The sequence below is a fragment of the Drosophila eugracilis genome, unplaced genomic scaffold (genome assembly GCF_018153835.1).
Source record: "Drosophila eugracilis isolate 14026-0451.02 unplaced genomic scaffold, ASM1815383v1 contig_386, whole genome shotgun sequence".
In the NCBI taxonomy this organism is placed as follows: Eukaryota; Metazoa; Arthropoda; class Insecta; order Diptera; family Drosophilidae; genus Drosophila; species Drosophila eugracilis.
The window spans coordinates 558,382-584,704 of record NW_024573245.1 but is presented as its reverse complement, the minus strand read 5'-3'; the positions used below and the strand labels follow the sequence as shown (position 1 = coordinate 584,704).

At 38.3% G+C, this 26,323-nt stretch overlaps 1 protein-coding gene across 3 annotated transcripts in view; it reads right to left on the bottom strand.

Moving 5' to 3' along the window:
* Positions 1 to 6,546: 6,546 nt before the first annotated feature.
* The window catches only part of LOC108106129 (tyrosine-protein kinase Btk29A), a 42,893-nt gene continuing 23,116 nt past the window's right edge, over positions 6,547 to 26,323 (bottom strand). The window contains exons 1-10 of one of the 3 annotated variants that reach the window (XM_017213009.2): positions 24,869 to 25,179; positions 19,061 to 19,288; positions 9,048 to 9,253; positions 8,859 to 8,975; positions 8,717 to 8,797; positions 8,532 to 8,662; positions 8,241 to 8,369; positions 7,412 to 8,184; positions 7,213 to 7,346; positions 6,547 to 7,146 (exon numbers count right to left, since the gene is read on the bottom strand). In XM_017213009.2, the coding sequence (XP_017068498.2) occupies positions 7,048 to 7,146; positions 7,213 to 7,346; positions 7,412 to 8,184; positions 8,241 to 8,369; positions 8,532 to 8,662; positions 8,717 to 8,797; positions 8,859 to 8,975; positions 9,048 to 9,253; positions 19,061 to 19,202 (1,812 nt within the window). In that variant the 5' untranslated portion in view covers positions 19,203 to 19,288; positions 24,869 to 25,179 and the 3' untranslated portion in view covers positions 6,547 to 7,047. Of the gene's footprint in view, positions 7,147 to 7,212; positions 7,347 to 7,411; positions 8,185 to 8,240; positions 8,370 to 8,531; positions 8,663 to 8,716; positions 8,798 to 8,858; positions 8,976 to 9,047; positions 9,254 to 11,746; positions 12,557 to 19,060; positions 19,289 to 24,868; positions 25,180 to 26,323 lie in introns of those variants that run through there. The other 2 variants (XM_017213011.2, XM_017213008.2) reach the window with 2 other exon arrangements.

Below are 26,323 nucleotides of genomic sequence, written 5' to 3'. Positions count from 1 at the left end.
ATGAGAACCCCCCTCAACAACATTTTTATTCCCCAAACCGGCTGCCCTGGATGATGACCTTCTTTTCACAGCTCAGCACACGGGAACCGAAGTGTTGCCCATCGACAGGCTGGCGGAAAACTGTGTGGAAAACAGACGGTACCAGGCTGGTATCAGGAGTTCCCGTCTACCAACGTCAGTTACCAAACATCTGGGAGTGTAATCGATATAGGGGCTGGATTTGAATTTGGATTTGACGGGCCCTGAGATTTAGGGGTTCCGTGATAACAACCAAAAAGAACGGGGCCTGGTCAACAAGGTTGCGCCCCGAATCGAAACGTAACGAAGTATGCTAAGTGCTAATGTTGCCCATTTTGTGGGGCATGTAAGCCAACAAAACGATTACTTTTAATGACTTATGGCCGACAATTGCATGACGGACAAAGAAGGCAAAGCTAAAACTAAAACCGAAACAAAAACAAACTCAAACTCGCAGCCGAACCTGAAAGAAAAGCGAAGCGTGCCACTTCTTTTGGCCGTGAAAATTCGCCTGGCTGTGTAAATAATTACAGCTATGTTAGGGGGCGTGCCCTGGCTGTTAACAGGGCCAATAAAGCCGTCGTTCTCCTGCCAAAGCCGCACTTGTTACTTGCCACTTTCGACTCCTGACCTCGCATGCAATTCAACAAAAAAAAAGAAAAACATTATTCTGTTTGCAAGGCAGCAGCCATCAGCAGGTCTTATAAGGCAACTCTTACATCACCATCATGAGCTTGGTCAACCCACACACCAAACATCATGTTCAATTGCTGTTCGAGGCCAAGATCAGCTAAGAAAACAGAAAATCTAGCAGATGAATCACAGCCGGCAGCTTAGCCAACAGAAGTTAGACATCTGTCAGACAAAGTCTATGAGGCTCTTGTCTACCCCCAGAAATTTGCATTGAAGAAAATCGAGTTAAGTAAATAAAATGGCAACGAAATCAAGATCAATATTCTGGAAAACATTTCTAAATTAGCAGCCAAAAACAATTTGTGATTTAAATTCAGTTTAATAAATATTAATTAAAATAAGCAGCCAGAACACAAATCTGAATGAATTAATTAAATTAAGAGATCGACGTAGCCTTATAGGATACTTTAAAAATTAGTAAAATTTTGTAAATTAAAGGAAAATCATTTACTTTTATCATTTTATTTAACAGATAAGATATATTTCTACATACTTCTATAAACTTCTTTTGTTATTCTTATGTTTTTAAGACCAGCTTGCTTTTTTCCTAAGTGTATTTGAAATTGAAAAAAGTTTGGGGAACCCGACCAAGAGGTCGCTTTTAATCAAGTTTATAGAGCGTCGGCTCATGCAATGAATTTGCATGTGGCGATCAGATTTCATTAATCAAATTATATCGAGCATCAGATAATCTATGCACAGGGGGGTCAGCGTGAAAACCGGCTATAGAGCAAATAATCAACGCCCACTCACTTGACTTTCAATCTCTCTATCTCTCTATCTAAATAAACAATTTTTATTTGCACTTTTTAGAAACAAACCTTGACTGCCATGATTAGTTACAGAGATACTGATTGGGAGAGACTTTTTCAATTTTTCAGCATTATCTTTGTGACCTTCAGTGATTTGTTGGCTGCTGCTTTATTTTTGTTTGATTTAAATTGATATTCACACAATTGACCCGACTGTGGACCCGTGACGACAACAACAAATTTAGCACACGTCAGCTTCAATTTGTGATATCAACTTTAAAAATATAAAAATAAACACGCTAGCTTCAGGGAATACAAGAGAAGGAATACCCTGTTGAAAATGTTATTAAGGATATTATATATTTATTTGGTGAAAGCAAGAAGGGATTTAAGTATTTCTTATTCCCTTTCGAGTTTATATAAGTTTCCAAAAAGTTGAAATATCATTTAACTGAATAACCTCATTGATATACCCTCAAATCTGATAAGTTAGGTATCACTATCCGACACGATCAACAATCACTCACTGAAAACGTTTTTATTTTCTTTCGACTTCATTTCACGCTCTCCAAATGGCGAATTAAATATGAGCTCATTCCCAAAATTTAGACAATTTCCAGCCGTCCATCTGGGAGGCTTTTACGCCCAAATACGGCGGCCGCCGTTTCCTTTAGCCCACATTTAGTGGTCCGAAAAAGCCAGTTCGGAATTGGGTTTCCAGACGGCGGATCGACCCACGCAGAGCCCCAACTCTATGACTCCGCGTTTATATAGCCATAATTCGTGTGCTGTCTCTATTAACTATTGACTTTTTCGCCTTAGACAGTGGCGGTGTGTATAAGATTAATTAACAGCGAACAAGTTGAGCAATTCTTTCCCCAAAAACAGCCAACAGACAACAAGTGAGCCAGCCGGCAAAAGGCCAAGAAGCAGAGAAAAACAAAAACATGAGAATCAAAGCCAAAACATTTACCAAACCGAACTGAACTCTCGGCTCTGATAAATGACTGACGTCAGCTGTGTGAACTAGTTTGCGATCTCCAAATCTAATTAAGTTGCTCAACATTCTCTGGGCTCTGCAGCGAACGTGTTCTGGCTCTTAAAACCCGGAGAAAGCTGGGAAATGAGGCGGGAAAAATTGGCAAACCTTCTCCGAAGAACAACTGGATCTCAATTCTCGAGGCACTAATAAAAATTTCCAAATGGCTTGTAATGATTACTGAGACTAAGACGACGATTTAGTGGGACATTCTCTTCCGCTTCAACCGTCTCTACACCGTCTTCTGGTAACTGAGATCTCTGCCGCTGACACAATTTGCATATTGAAACACATAAATACCTGTTGGATCATTTAATAAATATTTATTTAGCGATTACTGCATTTCCCCTCTCTTCTTTTTGTGAGATTATTTTCCTGTTTAACCTTTTCCCATTCTTTATTTTGCTATTTTTTGTGTGGTTAACGCTTTTTTGTGTTGTGCCTGCCATAATCAGTGACTTTGAAAAATGAGCTAAGTCGGGTCGACCGGTTATTAGAGCTGATGTCATGGGCTCTCGAGGGCGGTTAGCTCAGACATAAAGGTATCAAACTCCGTCGAACCTGCGGAAGGGTTACATCTATGCCAACAAGTGACATCAATACGAGAGTGTCATTGACTAAACAATGGGAGGAGCACTGCGGAACACTTTAGGGGGCGGAACAGCTGACTGGTGGAGTTTTTTTCTTCTAGCCCTATGCCACCAGGAAATGCCAATAGTCAGACAGTCAATGAACTTTTGGGTCGGGTCAGCACGCAATCCACTGACTGTTCAGTAGGACCTCAGACTTGGTTAACGCCTACTCCAGTTTTATCCTTACCGCAGGCTAGTCTTTGATTGGGGAGAATCTCCTCCTGCTTCCGCTCGATGCTTTGATATCCGTAACTTTCTTTTGCACAGTAAAAAACTTCACTTTATCGCGATGACAATAATTTCAAATGCTTAGAGTCCTTGTCAGGATTAGTCGCGATTTTCCGGGGGGTTTTCAAAACATCTGTTCACTGGAAGAGATTTCTATTTTCGTTGTTATTGTAGTTGATTTCGTGGGTGATTTATTATTTCGTTGATTCGTTCGTTGATTGGGTTCAAGTGACAGCTGCTTTCGAGTGTAGAGCGTCGGTCTCTGACTCGAGTTTGAAATCTATGAGAGATTTCCGAAAACAAATTACACTTTGCTGATTTACTTATGCCGATTGGCACCCGTGAGCTATGTTTTTTTTTTAAGAGAAAGAGCTAGAACCGCACTCGAGGGCTGTCGAACAGAAACTGCGGTGCAAAGTCGCTAACGCTCGCTTTTCGTTTCAAATTTTCAACGTAGCGCCTCTAAGACGTAACGTAAGCTTTCGCGTTGGCGTTAACAGTAAACGTAGAAGCTAACATCAACTTCCTCTGTTAACTACTTTGCTGTTTGTTTTTTAAGTAAATAAATAAATTATTAATAATTAATAACTATTTAAAGTTATTTTTAAAGCTTATTTTGATATATATTTATATTATTTTTTTAATTTGAGATATAATATTTATTTATATGTGTCTTAATACAGTTTTTAAAACTAATTTAAATTTAACAAACACAATGGTTATGGTATTCCCTAAACAACCTCAATCGCTTTACTTCATCTCGTAATATATATCTTACAAATAAAATAAAAATAAAAGATTTTGTATCTTCCTTATATGCTTAAGAACTTTCTGGGAGTGCTAACGGATTCAATTTCCCTATCCAAATAAATATTTTCAAAGATCGATTACCATTTAATTAGGCTTTGCGGCTCATTTGCATATTGAGAAAGTCAAATCTAGGGGAAGGTCGCCTTAGATAGACATTGCCCCCGGTCTCCTGCCCACAGCTCAATCGTATCTTAATGGCTCATTGACTATCTGTAATTCGACTGGGTTTGCGCTCATCGGGAGGCCTATTTATGGAGCTGCTCACAACAAATAATGCCGCTTGATTGTGGTTATGTAATGCGAGTCCGCGATCTTGCCTCCGGCGAATCTAACTCACCCCTCGGTGACCCACCATTTCTGAACCACTGCTGCGGTGGAACACAGACAGCCTTCACCCACACACGTGCCTAATGGAGCATGACAAATTTTTTGCACACAAACCAAGATTATTTTGATTTAGTTTTAATAAATACAAATAATACAAGTTTAAATTATTTTGTCAATGTAAACTGTTATGAGTAAACATAAAAAAACCAAATTTCGGTCTTATATTTATTTTTTGTTTGGTAAAATATAAAGTTAATTCCTGAAAATTGATATTATTGATATATATATTTGTAATATATTGTAATAAATTATACCTAAATAGTAGGCTACCATATAAAAATTAAAAAATTAATAAAGACCAACTTCATTTCGCAGATAGTTTTATTCTCCAAGAGTCAATATAAATGTGGCATAGTTTCAGGCTAAATAGCAATGTTAATCAAAGAAAATAAAATAAATTCAAGCTTTTACAAACTCCCAAGTCCGGTCCGTGACACATAAAAACACTTTTGTATTTTGAAGTTCGTTTATTTCTTTTGCTTACAAAAGGTTCGAGTTAGAAAGACCGCAACGCTCCTCAAAGCTGGCTGTGATATGAATATTGTTAACAACATTTCACCGCCACCTTGAAGACAGTTGCAGTTCTCACATTCACCTTCACTTCTTTTTATAGAACCCCAACTATTCATAAAACATCGAAAACCAAGAGATATTTTCGGTTCTTTTATTAGCAATATCACGTTGATGATTTTTGGTTTTGTTTTTAATTTTTCTGGGAGTGGGTTTCATGGCAATAAACGTATTTCGTATTTGTAAGTTTATCGTATATATATGTATATTTATATATATATAGTTCTATATGCATAGGCGCAAGAAATCAACTAAGCCGCGTATTATAAGTTAGTAGTGTAATTTGTAGATTGCATAAGTTGACCTTAGTCTGGATAGTGGCTACGGCAAGGATTTTGCGGATGGGCAATCAATTTGCCCTTCGCCCAGCAAAAGGAATCATCATAGATAGACATTACCATTTCTGTGGATCGGCTAATGCTATATATATATATATTTAGTCGTACGAAGGACGCTTACTGGCTAGCACATTCATATAAACATAGACAAACCTTTGCGGTTTCTGTATATAGTTCGTATCTCGTATCAAAATGCTGTATCAAAAGTTGTACAAAATGCGCTTTTGGTGTTTCGGCTTGATTTGCTGTTCGATTTGGTTTCTGCTGGTGTCTGGTATAGTCTGGCTATAAGTCTATGTGAGTTGCTTCTATTTTGGTTCTGTTCTCATTGCATCGAATTCTACTCATTCTTCTCTGAATTCTGAACTTGGCTCGCAAACATTTTGGTGTGAAACCGAGTTCTGTGCTTGCAGTCTCCGATTTTTGCAAAAATAAAATAAAAAATGAAATATAAGAAAAGAAGGGGGGAAAGTTAATAAATGTTCATCGTACATTTTATTTGATTTTCTGTTTTTCTTTTTCTCTTTTGTATTTCTGGTTGCTTAATCAAATGATAAAATTAATTAAGTAAAACGTTCATAAAAATACGGTAAAATATGTGTGTGTGTAGATATATGGTTTTATATCGCATAAGCATTTAAAAAAACGAAAGAATTCAGTTAAAATATAAAGCATATCGTATCAATTTCGTCGTAATCATATCGTACTTGATTCATACTTTGAGCGTGGGAGAAGTCATCGCAAGATCATCGCAAAAATTAAATAAAAATAAAAATCGTCTGCAAGAATTAAACAATAAATCACAAAACTTAAACTAAGCACGTACAAATCTAGTCTAAAAATTGTTCATGTTCCATTTTGGCGAACATGTCCTTAATCATCGTTCATCGGTTCTTCGGTTCCTTCCTTCCATAATCAGTTGTGCAAACATTTCGCTTTCGACTTGAGGCTTACATTTAATATTTAATGCTTAATCAGTTTTCTTGTTTGTTTGTTTCTATCATTCTTTAGAGATAATCATATTTTACTTAGCACAGTGGCTCGCTATTTAAAAAAGCACATTTAAATATCATATCATATGCATGTATCGTTATAAGTTTTTAATTCGCTTTCGGTATGTGAAATGTATCAAAAATTTGACTATTAACTACAGTTTTCTTCTATACTTTAATGCATTTCCGTTTCCGTTTCTGTTTCCGTTTTCACTTTTAATATAGTTGCTATATGTGACTGTCAGTTTGTTGCGCTTGGTATCTCACCGACTAACAGTTAACGCGTTCATAAACATAATGATATCATTCGGCTCAGCTCTAGCTCTATCTCTAGCTCTATCAAATAATCCAAGTATGCCATAATCGTATGGGGGGGCTTGTGGGCCGTAATCGTAAACTGGCTCGCGCTTAACTAAATCTTATGGTTCATATACATGTATGTATAAATCTAAATATATATCTTTCTTTTCGCTGCCTTCGCAACCTTAAATTTAATGCCTTTAACGTTCTTCAATATCCTAAGATGCTTCAGTGTGTGTTCAGTGCGTGTTAATTTCTGGCGATGGGTCTCGCAATCTGGTCCGCTTCTTAGTCGGTTAGCGTCTGGGCCACAAGAGCCAGCTGGTCCATGAGCACACGGAACGCTGGACGCTCCTCAGGTCCATGTGACCAGCACAACTTCATGACCTACCAACAAATAAAAACATAAGTATTAACAAAAGTCTTGAATTCCCCCAAGATTATGCCACTCACATCATAAATCTCCTTGGCACACGACTTTGGTTTCTCTAGGATAATTCCGCGCTGCACGCGCTCCACAACCTCGGTGTTCTTTAGGCGGCCGTATGGCATCTTGCCACAAGTGAAGATCTCCCACATCAATACACCTAAAACATCAGAAAATGTATATTAATTAGTAAGATAGTTTCAATTGTGGATGACAAACACTCACCGTATGCCCACACATCGCTCTTGGAGGAGAAGCGCGTGTAGTTAAGCACCTCGGGCGGAGCCCACTTGATGGGGAACTTGGTGCCGCCGGAGCTGGTGTACTGATCATCCAGAACGTATCGGGCCAATCCAAAGTCAGCCACTTTGACGACATTCTCGGAGCCCACGAGACAGTTACGGGCAGCCAGATCTCGATGAATGTAGTTATGGCGCTCCAGATAGGTCATGCCCTTGCTAACCTGTATGCACATGTCCAGCAGCAGACCCATATTACCAATCAGGGTCTTCTCATGCCGACGCAAGTAGTTCAACAAGGATCCATGCTTCATGTATTCGGTCACAATGTAGATGGGTCGATGCTTGGAGCAGACGCCATAGAGCTGCACAAGATTCGGATGCTGCAGCTTGGTCATCACCTTGGCCTCCTCAATGAAATCGTCCTCGGACATGGTGCCCTCCTTCATCATTTTGACAGCTGTGTCGATAGATCCACGCCATTTGCCACGCCGAACCACACCAAACTGTCCCGAACCGAGCTCCTCCATTAGCATCAGCTCCATGGGATGAATCTCCCATTTGTCATGGGACAATCCCGCGGTCGGCGGAACTGGGCGGTCGCAGGGCGAGGACTTGAGTCGGCAGGCCAATCCCCCCGAGTTGTGGCGATGGTAGTTGATCAGATCCGGAATAGTTTCACAGCAGTGCTTCTCGCTCAAATAATACTCGCAGCGTGCATTCTGCTTGATGTGGTAGTGCTTCACATGCGACTGTGGACTGTGGAAAACATGCCATTAGAACTTATAACCATATAGGATTTACTTTTAACTTACACTTTGGTATGCAGCGATAGTGTGTAGAGACCCTTGGTCGATGACTTGCGGACCACAAAGCAGCCCTCCTTGTCGCCCTGCTTGAGCAGGGACTCGGCTCTCTGACGTGACATGTCGCCCACATACCACCTGGAAAATGATAATATTAAGTTAATAAGCAATCATTAGATCCGCAACTATTTATTTTAAAACTATACATTAAGTTAAATGACTTCACAGAGTGGTTATTACTATACCACCGCATGGTATTTGGTTTAAAGTTATATTATTTGAAAAACTTGTTTTACTCACTCATAACGCTCCAGGCCCAGCAGCGCCTTCGGCTTGACATAGTTGCTGGGTATATAGCCGACGTTCCCTACGGCATCTTTGACCTTCCACCAGTGCTCCTGTGAGTCATCGATGACCTCGTACTCGGCATTCTGTAAATAAATCAATACTATAACTTGGCACTCATAACGCAAAGTGAGTCTTACCTTCTCCAGTGACAAGTCGCCGCCTTCGATGGCCTTAAACGGATAGAGTGCCACTACCAACTTGACAAAATGTGAATTGTCCTGGAAAAAAAAACCGTAAATAAATAACTATTTCAAATTGAGATAAGCATTTAATGCCCACCTTGGCTTTGGAATTGGGAGTTCCGGGGGTGGGTATACCGCCAGGCATATTGGCATCCAATAGAGTTCCGTTGCCGTTCAGTAAAGTTGGGGATTGCTTGAAAGTTGTCAGCGAGGACTATTTAAATAGAAAGGAAAGTTGATTAGGTGCCAGCTCAGATATTGAGCGATGTCTCCATACGAAACTTACCTGAGGCTGCAGCGATGTGGGCGTGCAACTGCCGCCACCTCCTCCTCCGCCACCTAGGCCAAGGCTGCCTCCGCCTCCCAAACCGCCGCCCACTCCGCCGCCGAGACTCCCCGAGCTGTTGTGCTGCAAGCTGAACTGACTGTTGGTCGTGGAGCTGTTGGGACTGATGCTGCGCGTTGAATTCTGGGCTGGAGAACTGCCGTTGCCTGAAAAAATCCAAAACAAAAAAAGAAAACGTAATTAGAAAACTTGTTTAAGTTTGTGTCTGGGGAGATATTTATCTTGTAATGATCAATCATAATTACAAACTTATTAAGACCATTTTCCGAGTTCGTTGTCTAAGTCTTTCGTTTTGTAATCGAAATTGTGGTTACAAACTCTAATATTTTAGCCTTATAACTATCTTTTTGGCAAATCAAATACAATATTTTCCATCTGTAGATTATTTTTAAAAACACCACTTTGGTATTTTACATTGGTGCTCCATGCACTACACGCAAATCTAAGTTTAAACATTTTTCAGGCCCCAGGGCTGTCCAATTAATTAGCCATCGACAAATATCGCAAAATCGCCTTATGTTGTTTGGTATTTTTTCTGTAGTTTTTGGTGGCTTGCGATTCTTGTCAAGGTGATAATTAATTAGACGCTGGCCAAGCGCTGACACTGAACATTGACAAGATTTTCAATGGTTCAAGGCGCCCGCTCAGCCAGTCGCCCACAATTCGTAGATAAATCAAAGACATCGGGCATTCGGAAAGCTTTTTGATGAGCTGGACTTTGCTCGGCTTAAAGCGATTTCAGTGTTTGCCAACTGGGGTTTTTCGAGTGCCCGTCAATAATAATAACGTTAGCTCAAAGTGAACTCAAAGCGTAACCCCAATTAAAGAAAAAATAAATAAAGATAAATAAATGAAACTTAAATGCCAGTCGAGAGCAGTCGAGTTTCGGCAGTTGAGTGGGCGTCTCTTATGCAATCGCCCTCAGCAAATGAGTCAACTTCGGCTCATGATACACATTTTGTTTTAAGTTTTTTCTTTGGATTTTTCTTTTTTTTTGTACGCTGGCACTCGGAATCCACTTTGCATCGGATGAGCGGATGAAGAAGTGCTTGAGGTAGGCGCCTCTGCTCGAGAATCGCGAGCGCCGTTTGGCTTAAAACAAAAGTGAAGGTTAATCGCAAAGCGAAAGTGACTGCCTATGGCATTAGCGATTTCCCAACTCGCGAAATATTTTTCAAAAAACAAATTGATACAAAATATGGTAAGAGAAAAATTGCCCTGCAGTTTGTGAGTGGCCACTATATGCCACTGACTTTCAATTGATAAGGCAATTTTCTCAATATCAAAGAGACACAAAGCACATTTTTCATGTGAAAACTTGTTGGCTCTGGCCCGCCCCCTTTTTCAACCCATTCTCGCAAACAAGCCAAACAACAGCGTTACGAGGAAAACGTGCCGGCAAAAGATGACAAAAGCCTTCGAGGCAAGACACCAACTACGTAGTTCGTACACAATACGCCAGTTGAGCACTCGTGCCCCTGCATTGATGCAAGATTGAAACCAAAAATAGAAAGTTTTTCTTTCTTTCCCAGCCAAACGCACACAATCGCGCACTTGCCGGTTGTTAGAGCCGTATGTTCAAGCTTTTGTTTGGCCATTTTCCATGCAAATGAAAAGCGCTTCAAGCATTTTCCCTGCTTACATATACTTATAATAAGAAAATTGCCAACTTTGATGTCTGCCTTCTTCCGAAAGGGTGTCGTAGTTTGTGCTTGGATTTGACTTAGATGGGAAAAACTTTGTATGTTTATTAATAAAAGTGTCTAAGCATTTTCCTTGCAGAGTATCGACACTCATAAATCCTCAACTGGATTTTCAAGTTACCCAGCTAGTTGAGTATTTAAATCATTTTCAAAACACCTGAAAATTGCCAAACGGAAGTACATTTTTCATTTGTATTCGCGTAAAAGTCAAAGCTCGCTCATAAATGGCTAATAACTACACAGAGAGAGAGAGAGAGAGGAGATATTATTAGGGGCAAGCAAACATATTCCAGTGAGTATGAGTCTGCCAGCCACATCAACAGGTGCGTTGCATTTCCAAGCCCACTTGCAACATTTGTCATTACCGCTGTACAGGTATTTATAGCTAATTGTGTAATTGTGCTTTGTCTCTGCTCCGCTTTTACCGCCTCTTTTCCAAACCGCCCCCGCCCCCTTTTAACCTCCTCTCCTCTGCCAACAATTTGTTATGCAAATTGCTATTCTTGTTATTGCTGTTAATGCGAGTATTGTTATTGCAGCTGGGGCTCAACCTCGAGCCGAGTGTTTGTGGAAATCAAGAGCTGCAAGACTTTCAAACACGTGTTTGCTGCTTTGTTCTCTATTAGTTATTCCAAGCAGGTGAAACTAATCAAAATGCTTGCTTGATGACTCAAAAAACAGCAGCGCTAAGAAAACGCCCACAAAAGTTATAAAAAAGATCAGGGTCTTAAACTATGTTGGGGCTCTTAGATTAAAATGAAGTCAAAAATAAAGATATCTAAAAATATAAAGATATCCCTCTTAAGAAGAACATTCAATCAGAAATCCCATAATAATCCACCAAAACATACTTAAATATGTCTACCAATTCCAGATTTTTTAATTATCTGCCAATAAAAGAGCAAGCAAGACCAGAATCGATCGAATCCAGCTTACCCAGCTTCAGTGCCGATAAAAGCATCATAGTTGCTTCAGCGGATGTCTGTGGTGAAGACCTATCGGTGACTCCACTCAGTAAAAAATTCCACTCGTCGGCGATAGCTTGCAGTAATTGTGTCAATTCACTTTCACATAAATCGCTTGTTCGTTGTTTTTTTTTAGTTTTTCAGTTTTTCAGTTTTTTTATTTTTTATGTTTCTTCTTTTCAATTTGCAATTCTTTGAACTACAGTTTCAGGTTGTTGGCAAACTGGTTTCGCGGTTGCTTCCTTTTTGCAATCTGCAGTTGTTGCTTTTTTGTTATTAAAGTAGTTGATGTTGTTGTTGTTGTTGCTTTTGCTGCTTGCTGTTGACCTTTAAGCGTTCCCCATTCAGCGATGCTGAGCGGCTTTTACCGTTAAGGCGGCCCTCGAATGAATAAAAATATTCCGAGCTTCCTGTGCTCAAGATCTTTAATTCTAGTTATCTCGTCTTGTGCTTGTTTTTTATTTTTTTTAATTATTTATTTATGCAATATCTGAAGTCTGCTTTCACACAACGACCAAAGGCGACGCCATCTTGAAAACATTTTCCATAAAACTACTTTTTTTTGCATTTTCTATCATCAGTTATGGTTATAAACTTTGTTTTTTATTTCATTTTTAAACATAAATAAAATCACAACAAGTAGTGGAAATAGTAATATCTTTTTTTGTTGAATTTCTTTCTCCTCTATAGAAAAAAATCAAATTTTGTGCGCGACGCGAACTGTTTCCAGTAAATGTTTAAAAGCCAACTGACTGAAATGGCAACTGACTTTTTTTTAGCCAGACAGCAGCAACTTGGCTGAGAAAACAACAGCAGCAACAGCAACAACAACGGAGGCCATAAACATAAAGTAAAACTTAATTGTAGCAGTGGAGAGCGGAGAGTGGAGAGAATGGAGAGCAAAAGCAGCAGGCTCTACAAAGCAGAAGCCGCCAAGCGAAACGACGACAACTTGAGCAACATAAACAAACACTGCCAACAATTTCGTTGACTTATTGTTAAGGCTCTACTTTTGAAATTTAAAATATATACAAATAAATGTTTTATTGAGATTTCAAAAAGGTGAGACTTTAACCTTTAACCTTAACCCTTCTGCAAAGAATTCTATAAGTTGTTTCATAAACTTAATATCATTCAGATTTTATGCATAATGGCAGTGAATTTAAGTACGAGTAAACAGTTAAAGTGCAGTTTAGTGCATCTGTGCACTATATACGACTTTTCTCAGTGCACTAAAATAATCACATGTGTATATATCACCGATCAAGGTGCAGAGTTGAGAGCCAGCTCTTCTTTTTCTTTTTGTTCAAGCTTGTGAAGCTGCAACTATGATTTTTACAATTTTTGTTTGTAATTTTTGTTGTATTTACCAAGCGATGCGCCTTCAACTGTAAAATGAATTTTCTTTGAATGTTAACGGTAAAGTTGCCATAATGGCCACACAAACAAAAAACAACAACAAAAACGACTGCAGCGATTACAACAATTACATCAATGAAACGAAACAAAACTTTTGAACTTTTGCTGGCACGTTAAAGTTGTCGGAGAACAAAAACACGAAAGACTCACTTGTATAATAGCAAAGTGTGTGGAAAAACGAAAAAAGCCGCAGAAGACAAGACAGAAAAAACGAAGATTTTCTTTTGTTGTTTCTTCTTTGCCAATATGAAGCAACAGGCGGGAAACTCAGCAGGCAAGAGCAAGACAGGCGATGTCTAAACACCTGCACAGGTGTGTGTGTGCAAGAGTGTGTGTTGCCAAGCCGGTAGCTAATAAATTTAAAAACTGAAACGGTTGGCAGTAGCAACAAAGATTGCCAGTACTCCAGCAACATGTTGCTATGGGAATATAATAAAAATTGCAATTCATACGATTTCATTTATTAGTGTTTATTTGATAATTATTTTTTTTTTTATGTACTTGTAAGCAATGGAAAATTTTAGTAATGAATTTCTTACATTTATGTATTTGTTAAAGAAAACCTCTACATAAATGAGTAGAAACTCATAAAACATTATTTTTAATAAAATAAAAATTATTATTATCTTTTAATTTATTATTTAAATAACATTTGCAATGCTACTTACTTTAAATAAAAGTAATATCCCAGTAAAAACAGTTCCCTAAACATTCATTAAGTTTCGCCCCATTTCATAACGTTTTTTACATGCTGCCTGAAAGTAGGCAACGGTATTGTGAACATTTGACTTGCCACAACAATGCTTTTTGTATTGTTTAATGGGAAAAATAGAAGTGGCAATGAACAAATAGATGATAATCATCTAAAGAAGAAAGCCAGCTGCCACACGCCTAAAGACCATTTAGCTCCTTTAACAAATGAGTTTGTAATACAGGGAAACTCGAGGAAAACATAATAGGAAGAAGACACGTAAAATATGTGAAGATGCTAGTAAATAATTACTCATAAAGAAAATACGTAAAATAGACTCTTACTTGTTACTAATTTACATTAGGAGCATCCCAACAATAACAATTACATATCATTTACCTTTTAAATTAATTATCAAATCTGCAATTGTCAATAATCTTACATCAAAAAAACCAAATATATGTACGAAAAAAAATTAAGGTTAAATGTTTACATCCGAGGCTCATAAAAAAGCGTGTGAAAAATTGTTAACTAATTGGCAAGTTGCATGCGGCAAAGAAAACAAATAATTACACGCAAATTGTTTGAAAAATTGTGCAGTCAGCGACACCAACGACGCCAGCGACAACAAACAATAACAAAACAGTAATAATAATCAAACAGGAAACGGCAAAAAAAAGACAACAACAAGAAAAACAACAAATTGTAATCGTGGTCGCGTCTTTTTCTGTTTGTTTTGTTATTTGCCATTTTTTTTTTTTATTTGTTATGCAAATGTGGGTTAATAACATTTCAACGCATGCGCCATGAATACAAAACATTGCGGCAATCAAGTCTCTGTGGAATTCTAATCATTTTGCCAACATTTTTTGTTGTAACGACAGAACAGAGTTAGCCAAGTTGATTGAAATGTTTCTCGCGATTATCTTGTGGGTGTTCCTTTGCCCAATAACTTTACACCTCTTGATTAATTGCCACAACAAAACTGTAATTTGTTTAGACAGTTTATAACCAGGAATGCAACGGATTATGCATTCGATTGGGATTTGCATTCTGGCATTCAATTAATGCCAGACGGAAGTGCCAGTTTCGAGTGGGTGATGAATAAGTTTGTATTCATCAATAAGTCAAGTTCTTTGGGAAGGTGTAATAGTGGGATCTGACAGCAAAAGCTACTGAAATTGCATACTTTAATGTGTTACATGATAGCGGCAGTTTTATTACAAAACCTAATTGATAATTGCCCTTTTCAATGACTTAACAACGTTTGGGTAACGTATAAAAACAAATTACAGATAATTTCCATATAATTAGATTACATTATCAATTGTTTCTCCCTTTAAATTGTTGTTGTTCTTCTAAAACCAAATCTTTTTGATTACCTTTTATGGTTTCGGAATGTTAAAAGTTGGCAAACGTTGGTTAAAAACGTACTCCAAGTTACATTATCAACTTGGCTATTCGATTTCTAAGCCATTTAAAAGCCATATTATGCAACTTTTAAAATTCCCATCAAACCCAAGTCGAAAATTCCCTGAAAAACTACATCCCCAGGCGATCGACACCAACCTTAAATCACTTTTATAGGCAAGCAACCAGCTTTGGGGATTAGCGACCGCCCCTAAACGCTTGCCACTCCCCCTGTGGGTTTTTATGTCTCCAATTAGCACAATATAAAACAAACCTCGAACAAAGGAAGAAATAGTCGGGGACAAAGCGAAATGAATCGAACCAATTTGCATATGAAAAATGACGTCGAAAATAAAGCGGGCGTTGCTGCTGCTTTATGATTTTTTCAAAATTTCAATATAAATATTTTTTTTTTCTGTTTAGTTTCTGGCCCGCAGCTTGCAGCGCTGGGCACTGGGTTTTTGTTTTATTTTTTATGCATTTTTAATGAAACCATTTAAGACACCGCAGGCAGATGAAAATTGTATTTATGACAACGAGAAATCCCAACGTCGCAGCGTCTTAAAATTCAAAATCATAAAGTTGATAAGCAACTTTTGAGCTGCGCTCCGACCTTGATATTTTATGGTTTATTTTTTTGGTTTTTTCTTCTTTTAAGTTTAGTCTGAAAGACATTTTTCCATTTTCAGGCAGACGTCTTGTCAATAACTTAATGTTTCGCATCTCGATGCAAATTGAATTTACAATAAATAAAAGTTGTCAACCGGATGGTGAGCCAAAGATCTTTAACCTATTTTGCATGGCAACAGAACCAGCGAACCAAGAATGGAGATCTCTGAGAGCTGCTGCCCAGGTGCACCAGGTAATAGTGCACGTATGTAGCTTCGTGCCCAGAAGCAAAATGAAACCCCATGGTCTGTGTCTGAAGAGTCACCGATTGCCGCTTTGTCGGGCCAAAGACAATTTACAATAATATTTAAATACGCTTTTTGCAACTGCTTTGAGTCGCCAACTGGTTTGGCGACTGCCCAAGTTAACTTAACTTAACTTAACTTGAGTTAACTCGACTTGAGTTGACTTAAACCGAACGTGCCATTGCCGGCTCACAAGATTTGCGTCTCTTGGGTTTCTGTTTCTGTTTCTGTTTTCGGTTTCGTTTTTAAGACAACTTTTTTCCAAAAAGCCAGCGAAGGCTGTTTGTGGTAAATTGGAAATGGTATCGCCGCTATCGGAATCCACATGCCATTGGGGTTTTCACATATCGATAAATGATTTCTAAATTCTAGTGAAACTTGACTTGGTTTCATTTGTTAAGTTTTCGATTTGAGGCAGGTGTGCTGCCGTAATAATTAGCATCTGCGTCAAGTTTGCGGTGATTTCGCATTGCGACACGAACTTAGTTCTGTGACGTCATTTTGCTTTTAGCAAGGTAAATGAAATTAAATTTGAATAACTTAAGGGTTACACTAGGTTAATACCCAGTAGTAGTAATAAGTTACTAACAAAGCTAATAATACATAGTTGCAGCCAAAGGAAGCTGCAGCCATAAAATATGAAATGTCTTGCAAAAATATACACCTCCTCAAAGTTAAAGACCCACAATAATACCACCTGAAAACGCGTTAAAAACGCAGCTGGACATGGACATAAAATCGTACATAAGAAACCAAACCAAAAAATAAAAATAACTGCAAAGTAAATTGAATGTTTCTGGTCAATTGGTTTGGTCAACTTTAAAGCACCGAGACCGCGCTCGACAGTCGAACAACAAGTGGCTGCGAAAGACAGAGAGAGAGAGAGAAGCTGCCAATGGCTTGTGCTTTTGGCTCAAATTGCAAATGCAAATTGCAAATTTTTGTGGTCATTGTTAAGTAAAGGCCATAAATAGGCACAAACAGCAGCAGCAGCTACAACAATGCAATAATTTTATTGTCAACTTTGGCATGCCAATCAGCCAAAAAGAAAACAAAAAGCCAAACTGAACACAAAGTAAAACCGAAAGTCTAGCGAGAAAAAAGCGAACAAAACGCTCCAACTGGGGCGTGCTATAAAAATGGATCAAATGGGATGGTGGGGGGGCTACAAGAGGGGAGCCGACGGTGGATGGAGCAGCTTTCAATCTTCGTCGTATCTCATATGAAATTACTATGCAAAAACAGACTTTTCGATTGGCATTGATGCATCAGCCTCTGGAGAGAATCGAGAGTCATACAATCGAGAATCTACAATTTTCCCCTCCTCATCGTGGCACTTTCGGTTTTATTGCCACTGCTAGATGGATGGATGGATGGATCACTGGGATCTCTGGTATCTTACGTCTTCAGGTTTTTCTTCTGGGCTTGGCCGACGACTGCTAATTGATTTCAATTATGCAATTGCCATGTCTCTACTGTTTTTTTTCCTTGTTCTTCTTCTGGCTTTCTTTATCGTGTGCCTGGCATCGTCTCGCCCAGCTGGTGTCATATGTTCTTGTGTTCGCTCCTCAGCCTGCTGCATTGCTGACGATCATCTAATAACCGCCTGCCATCCGAGCCATGGCCATATAATCATGATAATTGTCAGGGAGCGGAGAACCAAGAGCTGCCAGCACTGATCGCATCCACAGACTGTCGCTAAAGGCTGGCTTGGCTGGTAAAACACTGATAAAATGCGCTCTTAAAAGCCATGTTTGTGAATGAAACATTTTGAAAATTCAAAAATGAACTCAATTTTTAACTTAAATTAATCATTTTCATAACAATCTTTTAAATCTTTTCTTGACCAAAACATACAAGTTTATCTTTGACTTGTGCAGGTAATTTTTAGAACCGAAACTAACCTATAAATACCCCTAAAAGCTTCCTATAACCAACTAAATAAACATTTTCCTCAGTGCATGATTCGACTGAATGCTTCATTGGAAGGCAATCATCGCCAGCGACGCCTCTGCTGGATGACTCGTCGTCATCTTCTATGCGAGAGTTGAGCTTTCGCTTTGCATGCAAGGCGGCAATACATATCAGAATTGGTTTATGGATCCCCTTTCGGACGGATTCGTGTTTACAATTGGTATGGCAAAGCCCCCAGAAATGTTTACGCTGCCAGACATTTACGTAATTGATGCACTCCTAGCATTTTACGCAGGGATTGGCTTCATCAGATTAGAATCATTTGTTTGCGTTGTGAAAACTGTCGGTGGAAGTAAACAAACCAACGAACCAAGAAGTTACTCTTATCAAAAATATAAATATTTTTAGAAATTGAAACAGAATGCTTGAATGCCATGTAAAATCACAAAACATTTTAGTTTCCTTGAACCCATGTCTAGATTGCAGTACAGATACATTTGTCTAATATTTGATCAAAGATACAACGTGTCTAGTAAGAGTTACTTCTAAGCATGACAAGCACTTTGCTTGCAGTTAACAATTTGTAAATTTACAACTCTTGAAAAAGTTAAGTGCCTTTTTCTTAGAATTAGCCAGCCATATTAATGATTTTCGAATGAGAATTTTAACAGGCAGAACCTGTTTGTATCTTCAGGTGTATTTACACCCAAATTATATGCTATTTTTAGCTTAATTTACTTTATTGTTCTTCCCCTGAGGTTTGCCTGTATATCTTAGTATATCTCCAATAACAAATATTTGACATAATTCTTAAGAGGTTTTGTCATAATTTATTTAAAACACAAAACACATGTTCCTCTTTTTTTCTGGTAGAAGTAAGACAACTTAAGCACTTGTATTAAGTCTATTGATCCCGCTGTTAGCGTTTAATATTTACCTTCTTTGGTTTTGGAACTGGTCAGACTGTGACCAATGTGGTTCCAGAAGTTCAGCCGGCAGCCGAACACTTTCATTTCCTTGACCCGCTCCTTCATGTTGCCAATGACGCTCGTTTCGGCCAAACTCACGCAGGGAATCATTGAGATGGCGACTCAAAAACGCTGGCGCTGCACACGCGTTTTCAAAACGATATTTTTTCCCTTAATTCAATTTAAACTTTTAACTGCTGGCGAGGGGGGAGAAATAGATTCGTTTAGAAAAAAAAACATTGACGCGTTGTGGGTCATTAAAGTTGAAGAGTTGGGCAAGCGGTGTTTTCAGCCATTCGAAGCGATTTGCGTTTATTTTTGCTTTTGTCTTGCACTGATTTGTAATTGCGATTTGCGGGAGTCACACATAAGTACATTAGGTTCACAACTTAATGGGCTTCTGCTTCTCAAGTACGACGTTTGCGGAAGCAAACTACAACACTACTTAAAGTCCATCAAATTCATGGATGCTTTAATTGCCCAAAAAACGCAAAAAAAAGCAAAACAAATGCCTGACCATTGAAACAATCAATCAAAATATAAAAAACAGAGGAAGCCGACGAAATTTGAATTCCTGTTTTGGCAATTGAATATAAATATTGAAGGCATGCTTTTAACTACCTCGTACACATGAAACTCTCATAAATCAAACGCATTCTGCCTTTGATTTATGCTTTGTTTGCTGAACATTAAACGTGTCTCGTTTGGATATTTATTTTGAATTCCTCGCGATGGTTGCGAGAATTTCCTTTAAAATGCTTGGCACAGATTGCAGTTGAGAAGCAAAAAGAAGATGCTAAACAATCGGGGTTAGCCTGTTGCAAATGCTAATGATGCGGCAGCCAAAGTCGGTTGAGGTTGGCCCCATCATTATCGACAATCATCATCAGCTTCATTGATTTTCGCATTGTAATTGCTCAACTAAAGCGCAGCCCTACTCGATTAATAAACGTTTTTGTGCGGTAGAAGCTAATGACGGATCCAATCTTTGAAACCAAAATTGATTTATGAGTCTGTGAGCGAGCTAAAGCCAAGCTAAATAGAACAATTTTCATTTACTTGCAACATGGAAATAATACACTTCATTTAAGGCAAGTGAAAACCTTGAAGCGAACAAAACGCACCCAGTGAAGAGGCAAAACACGCCATCATCGAATCCCATCTTAGACAACAATCTATAGCCGTGGGCAGCAGAGACCTAGGCGCAGTTCATTGAGCTCTACTGTAACGCACACACTGGCTTGAGTGTCTCTCTGCTTTTTTAGTAGCAACTGTTGGCAACATAATTAACATCAATTTCAGGTTTTTTTGTTTTTTTTTTTCAACCCAGTTGGTTCCTTAATTCAGTGGAACAAACACACAAAATCTAATGAACTTTCAAAGTGATTAACGATGCTCGGCTTGCGGTTTACGCAAATGGGCGTGGCCCTGTACTAAAATTAAAGTCTATTTACAGACTGATTGGTAGTAGCTTGATAAACAGTTAAAACGATACATTGATCAGGTGTGGACGGGGTTTTTATTTGGAAATCTATAACAAATGGTGTGCCATTTGAAAAAAGAAGTGCAAAAAAAACACATTCAAATTGGTTTTCTGAGAAATAAAACAATCTTATTGTCTTAAAAACTAAATAAAATGAAAGGTATTGCCTTCATAAATACTCAGGAAAAGAAAATTCTATGCTTATTCATACTTAAACTGATTCATCAGTTTAATCTCCCAAGTTCAGTTCAACTACCAAGGCCAAGAAATAGTTTATTTGAGAAAATTAAACTTAAAAGACTGATGAAAAGTCGTGGGAGTTTTGCAAACAAAAGAATCATTTATACCTGATTGAATCAGAGTTTCATAGCAGAGAGCTCTTTGTTGTGCATTGGCTAGATCTGAGTGCTACAGTTTTGGTTGTCTTAAACTCGTGTCGAATTGGGAAAGTGAAATTTTCACGCCTTACACAACCGCCATTAAAGTCGCGACTTTAATTACATGCGAGAGTGTTGACACAAAAAAGCAAGAAAAACAGTTCAACTTTTACTCGGCATAAACTTTAGAGCCAAAAAGAAACAAACAATTGGATAAATGAATACATTAAAGCTGTGACATATGGACTTCTCTTATTGACCTTGCCTGACCCTGCAAAATTCAGAAAAAGAGTTAAGATGCCTGCCTCCGGGGCGAAAGGAAAGCGCTGCCAAAAATAAAAGATACAAAATAAACCGTTTGGGGCGTGGCAAAGTGAAAGAAAGCAACCGCTTTGACCTGATTCCAAAAGGTAAATGCTAAAGCCGAAAAAAAAAAAACAGCCGAAAGTCCAACAACTTGAGGAGCGTGAACAAAGCAAATCCGCCAAATAACTTAAAGCGGTCAAGAAGCTATAGCTTTCGCTTGTCATGTTTTTATTTTTGCCCTCCTCTGTTGTGGTCCCGACTTCCTCGGCGTCCCTTAACCCCCTGCTTATTTCGGCGGTTTACTGCCGCTCTCTGGTGTTAAAAAGTCGGCAAATGAAATGGCACGTAGCTGACCTTGACCCGCTGCTTTTGGGGCTACCATAAAATGCAATTTTTATGAACACAGGCAGGCACAGCCGCAGCCGCAGCGGGCAAACAGCAAATTGCAATTGAATCTTTGGGCCAATTTACTTTTGGCAAATTGCTAACGGTACCGAAAAAACATAAAAAAAGGTAAAGTAAAAAAAAAGACTGCTAAATGCAGGCTTTCGCAATAAGCAAAAGAGTTTCAACCAGTTTCAAAGAGAGCTGCTGCTGGCCTAAGGAAAAAGCCAAAAAGAGAGCGAGATGGGGCGAAAAACTTGTTTCCGATTTTTATTTGCAACCTTCGAGGAGGCATCCGAAAACTACCTTTTCATATCTGTGTGTCTGACTATCTGAGACGGTCTATATGTGTGTGTGTGAGTGTGTGTGTGTGGAGTGCCACACAACCGTTAGGCGGAGGATCCTTCGATTTTAAACCTGGTTTGCATTATAAATTGAGCCAAGCAGCCACACAAGTGGTTTGGCCTGTTTGCGAGTGGAAAACATACATTTTTCCTACCGATAATTAACATGGACAATGAATAGCTCTCTTAGGTACCTGCCATACATAAACACAAGCAGCACAGCGCAGGACAAGGAAATAGTTCAAGGACCTCGATAAATATATTAGTTAAATTAAAAAGGTAACATTTAAGGTAAGTAAATGCCATGAATGAGTTCCAAAGCTTTTATGGTTATAATAAAATAATTTGAAATTTATATAGAAAAAGGAAATAAACAGATTTTGATATCCAAATGTCACTATAATTACGAACACAACTGTATAAAAGTACTTTACAACGTCAAGAGAATTTTAACTGTTTGCTCATTTGTTAAGAACATTTTGCCCCGTTTGTTTTATTTGGTTTTATGGAGAGAGGTTAGAGATGCCAATCGCTGTTACCAAGAATTATCCACACACTCATGAGACGGTTAACGTTAAAAGTAAACCTCCCGCCCTGTTTAATCGCCTGCCATCAAAATATTTGTAATCCAAACATTTATGACTCGGTAGTTACATTTTGGAGTTACAAATTTAATGCCCCGCCATGTATGTATGAGATTTTATATCTTTCACTCATACCATCCCCTCCTTTTTCTCGTTCATTTTCTGGCCTTTTGTTCGGCTTATTTTTCAGTTTTTAATGACAATTTCAAGCTACCTTTTAATGGCTTTTTGGTTTGTTATTTTTATTATTTTTTATGGACCCTCTTCCCATGAAAAGAACACCATGGAGAAACCAAAATGGAAGCGGACGTGTAGATGAGGAGAAAATGTTTTCTATAAACAAAAGCTTTACGAAAGCTGAGAAAACACGAGTAGACTTGAATTGATTTCTATTGAAATTTGAAACGGCACTTTTAGTGCTGCTCTTTGTGATTCTTTTTAATGGCCTTTGGATCAAGCAAATGCAATGCGATAAGGGCCAAACTGATAAGCCAATCGAAAGTCGAGAGAAATGTGTAAGGGCAACTAGAGTGTAAGCTGAGACATGGGGGGCTATACCCCGCTTACTGGGAAACATTACGAATAAAAAAACAATGACAAGGCGGAAGCCGAGGCGAGATGTTATTGCAAGAAAAGTTAGTTTTTCCAAGATTCCTGTTCTATGAGTAAGCAAATTGGAATTTTGTTATTGCGATTTATTACAACTGACTTGAATGAATCGAGTTATAAGTTAAGTAAATAGAAAATAGTAAAACAATGATCCATCCTGCACATTAAGGATCACCACAAAAGACAATTACTACGCATGATGAAATACCCATAGGACCCGATGAAGATTGATACTTCCTTTATGACCACTCCCAGGCAATATCTCTTGTTATAGAGTGAGTGCCTTATGCCAACACTCGACTCTCGGTTTTAAGTCGGTAGTGTTATTCCATGGCTTTCCACTGGCCGTTTCTGAGCTGGGTTACGTGATAAGCAGGCTTAAGTATTTAAGCATTTGCCTGAACGTGCTGGCCTCACAAGAGACAACAAAACAACGAAAAATACAAATAAACACAAAACAAACGGCGAACGGCTAACAAATTCTCGTTAAAGCAAAGTGACCTAAACTCAAAACCCAAGACTCTATCGGAAAGCAAACGACGAGGAATGGATCGAAAAGAGAGTTGTTTTCAGGATCCTGTTTTTGGGAAATATATAGAAATATCCACAAGAATAATATTGAATTACACAACAGTGGAGGATTTCGGGATGGGCTATTTCGGCTACCTGCTTAGGTTAATTCTCAGGTTTTCAGAGCCATAAAACGACTTTGAAATTGAAGTTCTTTAGGATCAGAGGCGCCCTCACTTTGCTAATTGGTCTGGTGTGAAAGAGAGAAGTGAAATGAGTAGAGAATGGGAGATACATAGGTAGTTGTCTTAAAAAAGTTACGTTTTCAAAATATTAATGAGTCAATAGGGGAATTTACATCTATTATAAAAACGTAAACCTATTCCATAACTTTTAAACAAAACAAATAAAATAAATTGAGTAATTGCTCTGTAAAGTCTTTAACTATATTCAATTACTAGTTACTGCAGTCTAAAAATAAGTACGGTGAGACATTTTTTCCTGATGAAAAGAATATGTAAAATTAGAAAAGGAAGGCAAACGGAAACTTCTTTAGAATATAATAGGATTTTCAAAGAATTTATTATTGTAAGATCAAAATCTTTACACGTGCCTTAATCACAAAATTTACATCCATTGATTAATGCCCATCAGCATTTAGATAGCAAAAAAAGAACACAATAGAAGATCATAAACCAAATATAAACCTTTTGGGAGTTCTTTTCCTTACGAAAGTTTGCTGTATTTAGTGTGTGTTTTTTCGACAAGTTAATTAAGCAAATGGGCAGAAGAAATAATGAATTTGTGAGGGGGGTGGCACAGGTGACAGGGGGGCTGTTAGAAAATGCGCAAAAGATAAGCATGAAAGCAAAAAGCAGAAAAACTGCTGTGGCACGCCAAAAAGAAACAAGTTAAACAACTTTACTCGGCTCCCCAGTGTTGCCAGATTGGTCAACTAAATAGGGTTTGAACGCAGGGTACGTGTGTGTGTGTGTGTATGAGTGCCGTGACATAAGCAACTTTTACTGTTAGAAATGAGTTTGGGAGATGAGTGAGATCTCCAGCGGTAATAAATCAAGAAACACAATTTCTACGCTTCGCCTGGCTGCAAACACACTTTATTATTTAATCAACTCTTTTTTTTTATTATTTTCAAAATACATTATTTGTAGATATTTACATTTGGAATTTTTTTCGGGACTGAGAACACTTTTAAGCACTTTTGAGAAACTTCACTTTTGCCTGAGCATTTACATTTTGTCGCCGCCGCACGTTTCGGCCGTAAACAAATTTTCTAATTTATTGCACTTTTTGCGGCTTAACGCGGCCAGTGATCTAGCAATTCGGTTAGCGTTGTATTCAGTTAGTATTTATTTCTATGTTTTCCAATGGCACACGCGACAATCGTAACAACAGCTAAATTCGAAACCGCAACCCGCTTTCCGCTTTGCGTTGTGCACTCGACGACGATTCAAAAGCAACTCGATCGACTCGAATCGCGCAGGCGTCTAGCGCTCTTCAGCAGCTCAAGAAGTTGGGAGCGTACGCAAAGTGCGAGAGGAGTGTGACAAAAGAGCGCAGCGGTAACACACTCGAAAAAAATAGTTGTCTATGTAAATATATTTTATTTACTAATGGCAATCTTGTTGCTATTAATAGACTTGAAATTAAATTTATAGGTGAGATTATTGAGTAATCATTTAAAAAAATCATTAAACCAAAAACTGTGATTACTCAAAAATCAGACTGAAGATATTTTTGCAAGTGTAGAGAGAACAAGCAGCCCAACATGTGTGGGAGAGAGATCGTCGTTTACGGAAAAGGGGAGAAGCCACTACAGATCTTAAGAGAGCCGCCAAGTAGGGGGTAAACAACAATAAGAAGTAAGCAAAACGAGTGGAGCAGCTGCGATAGAGAATAATGGAGCATCAGAAGAGAGAAGAGTGGAGTTTTAAAGTGCAACACAGCAAAAGAGAAGAGCACTTTTAACAGAAAATCGTTGAGTTTTTGTTGTTTCTGTAACCTAGGTAAATCAATGAGCACTTGTGCACTTAGCCACTCACAATTACAGTTAGAATCAGTTAAAAATTAGTTGGATGCGTAACTGTGAGAGAAAAAAAGAGACGGCTAGAGAGAGAGCGGGGCCATAAGACTTATAAAATAAAGTTTTTAAGTTCTAAGGAAATGAGCAGCAAATGCTCAAGAGCAAGTTATTTTATGTGTCTTTTACTTTTTTTTTTTGGGCAAGGCAACTTGCAATGCAGCACACACACATATAAAGAGAGAGATAGAATGAGATGGCGAAAGGGAAAAGGGGAGAGACGGGGTGGTGGTTGCTGCATCTTTTGGCTGGTGGCCAAAATGGAGTTGGGAAAGAGAAAGGGAGAAGAAGAGAGAGAAGACATGGGTAATATCAATTATAAGATGCAATTAGGAAAAACATTTGTGAGGCAAAACAAGAAAACAAAAACAAGACGACAGGAAAAGTTTGGGAATTGACATCAAACAGAATATTTTGGTTTCCTTAGTCAAGGAAAAAGCAAAACATCAGTTGGAAAACCTATACATAAATAATAAACATACATAGATTTATACATAACTGAAAATGCTTAAATAAGTGCAAAACAATTTAAAA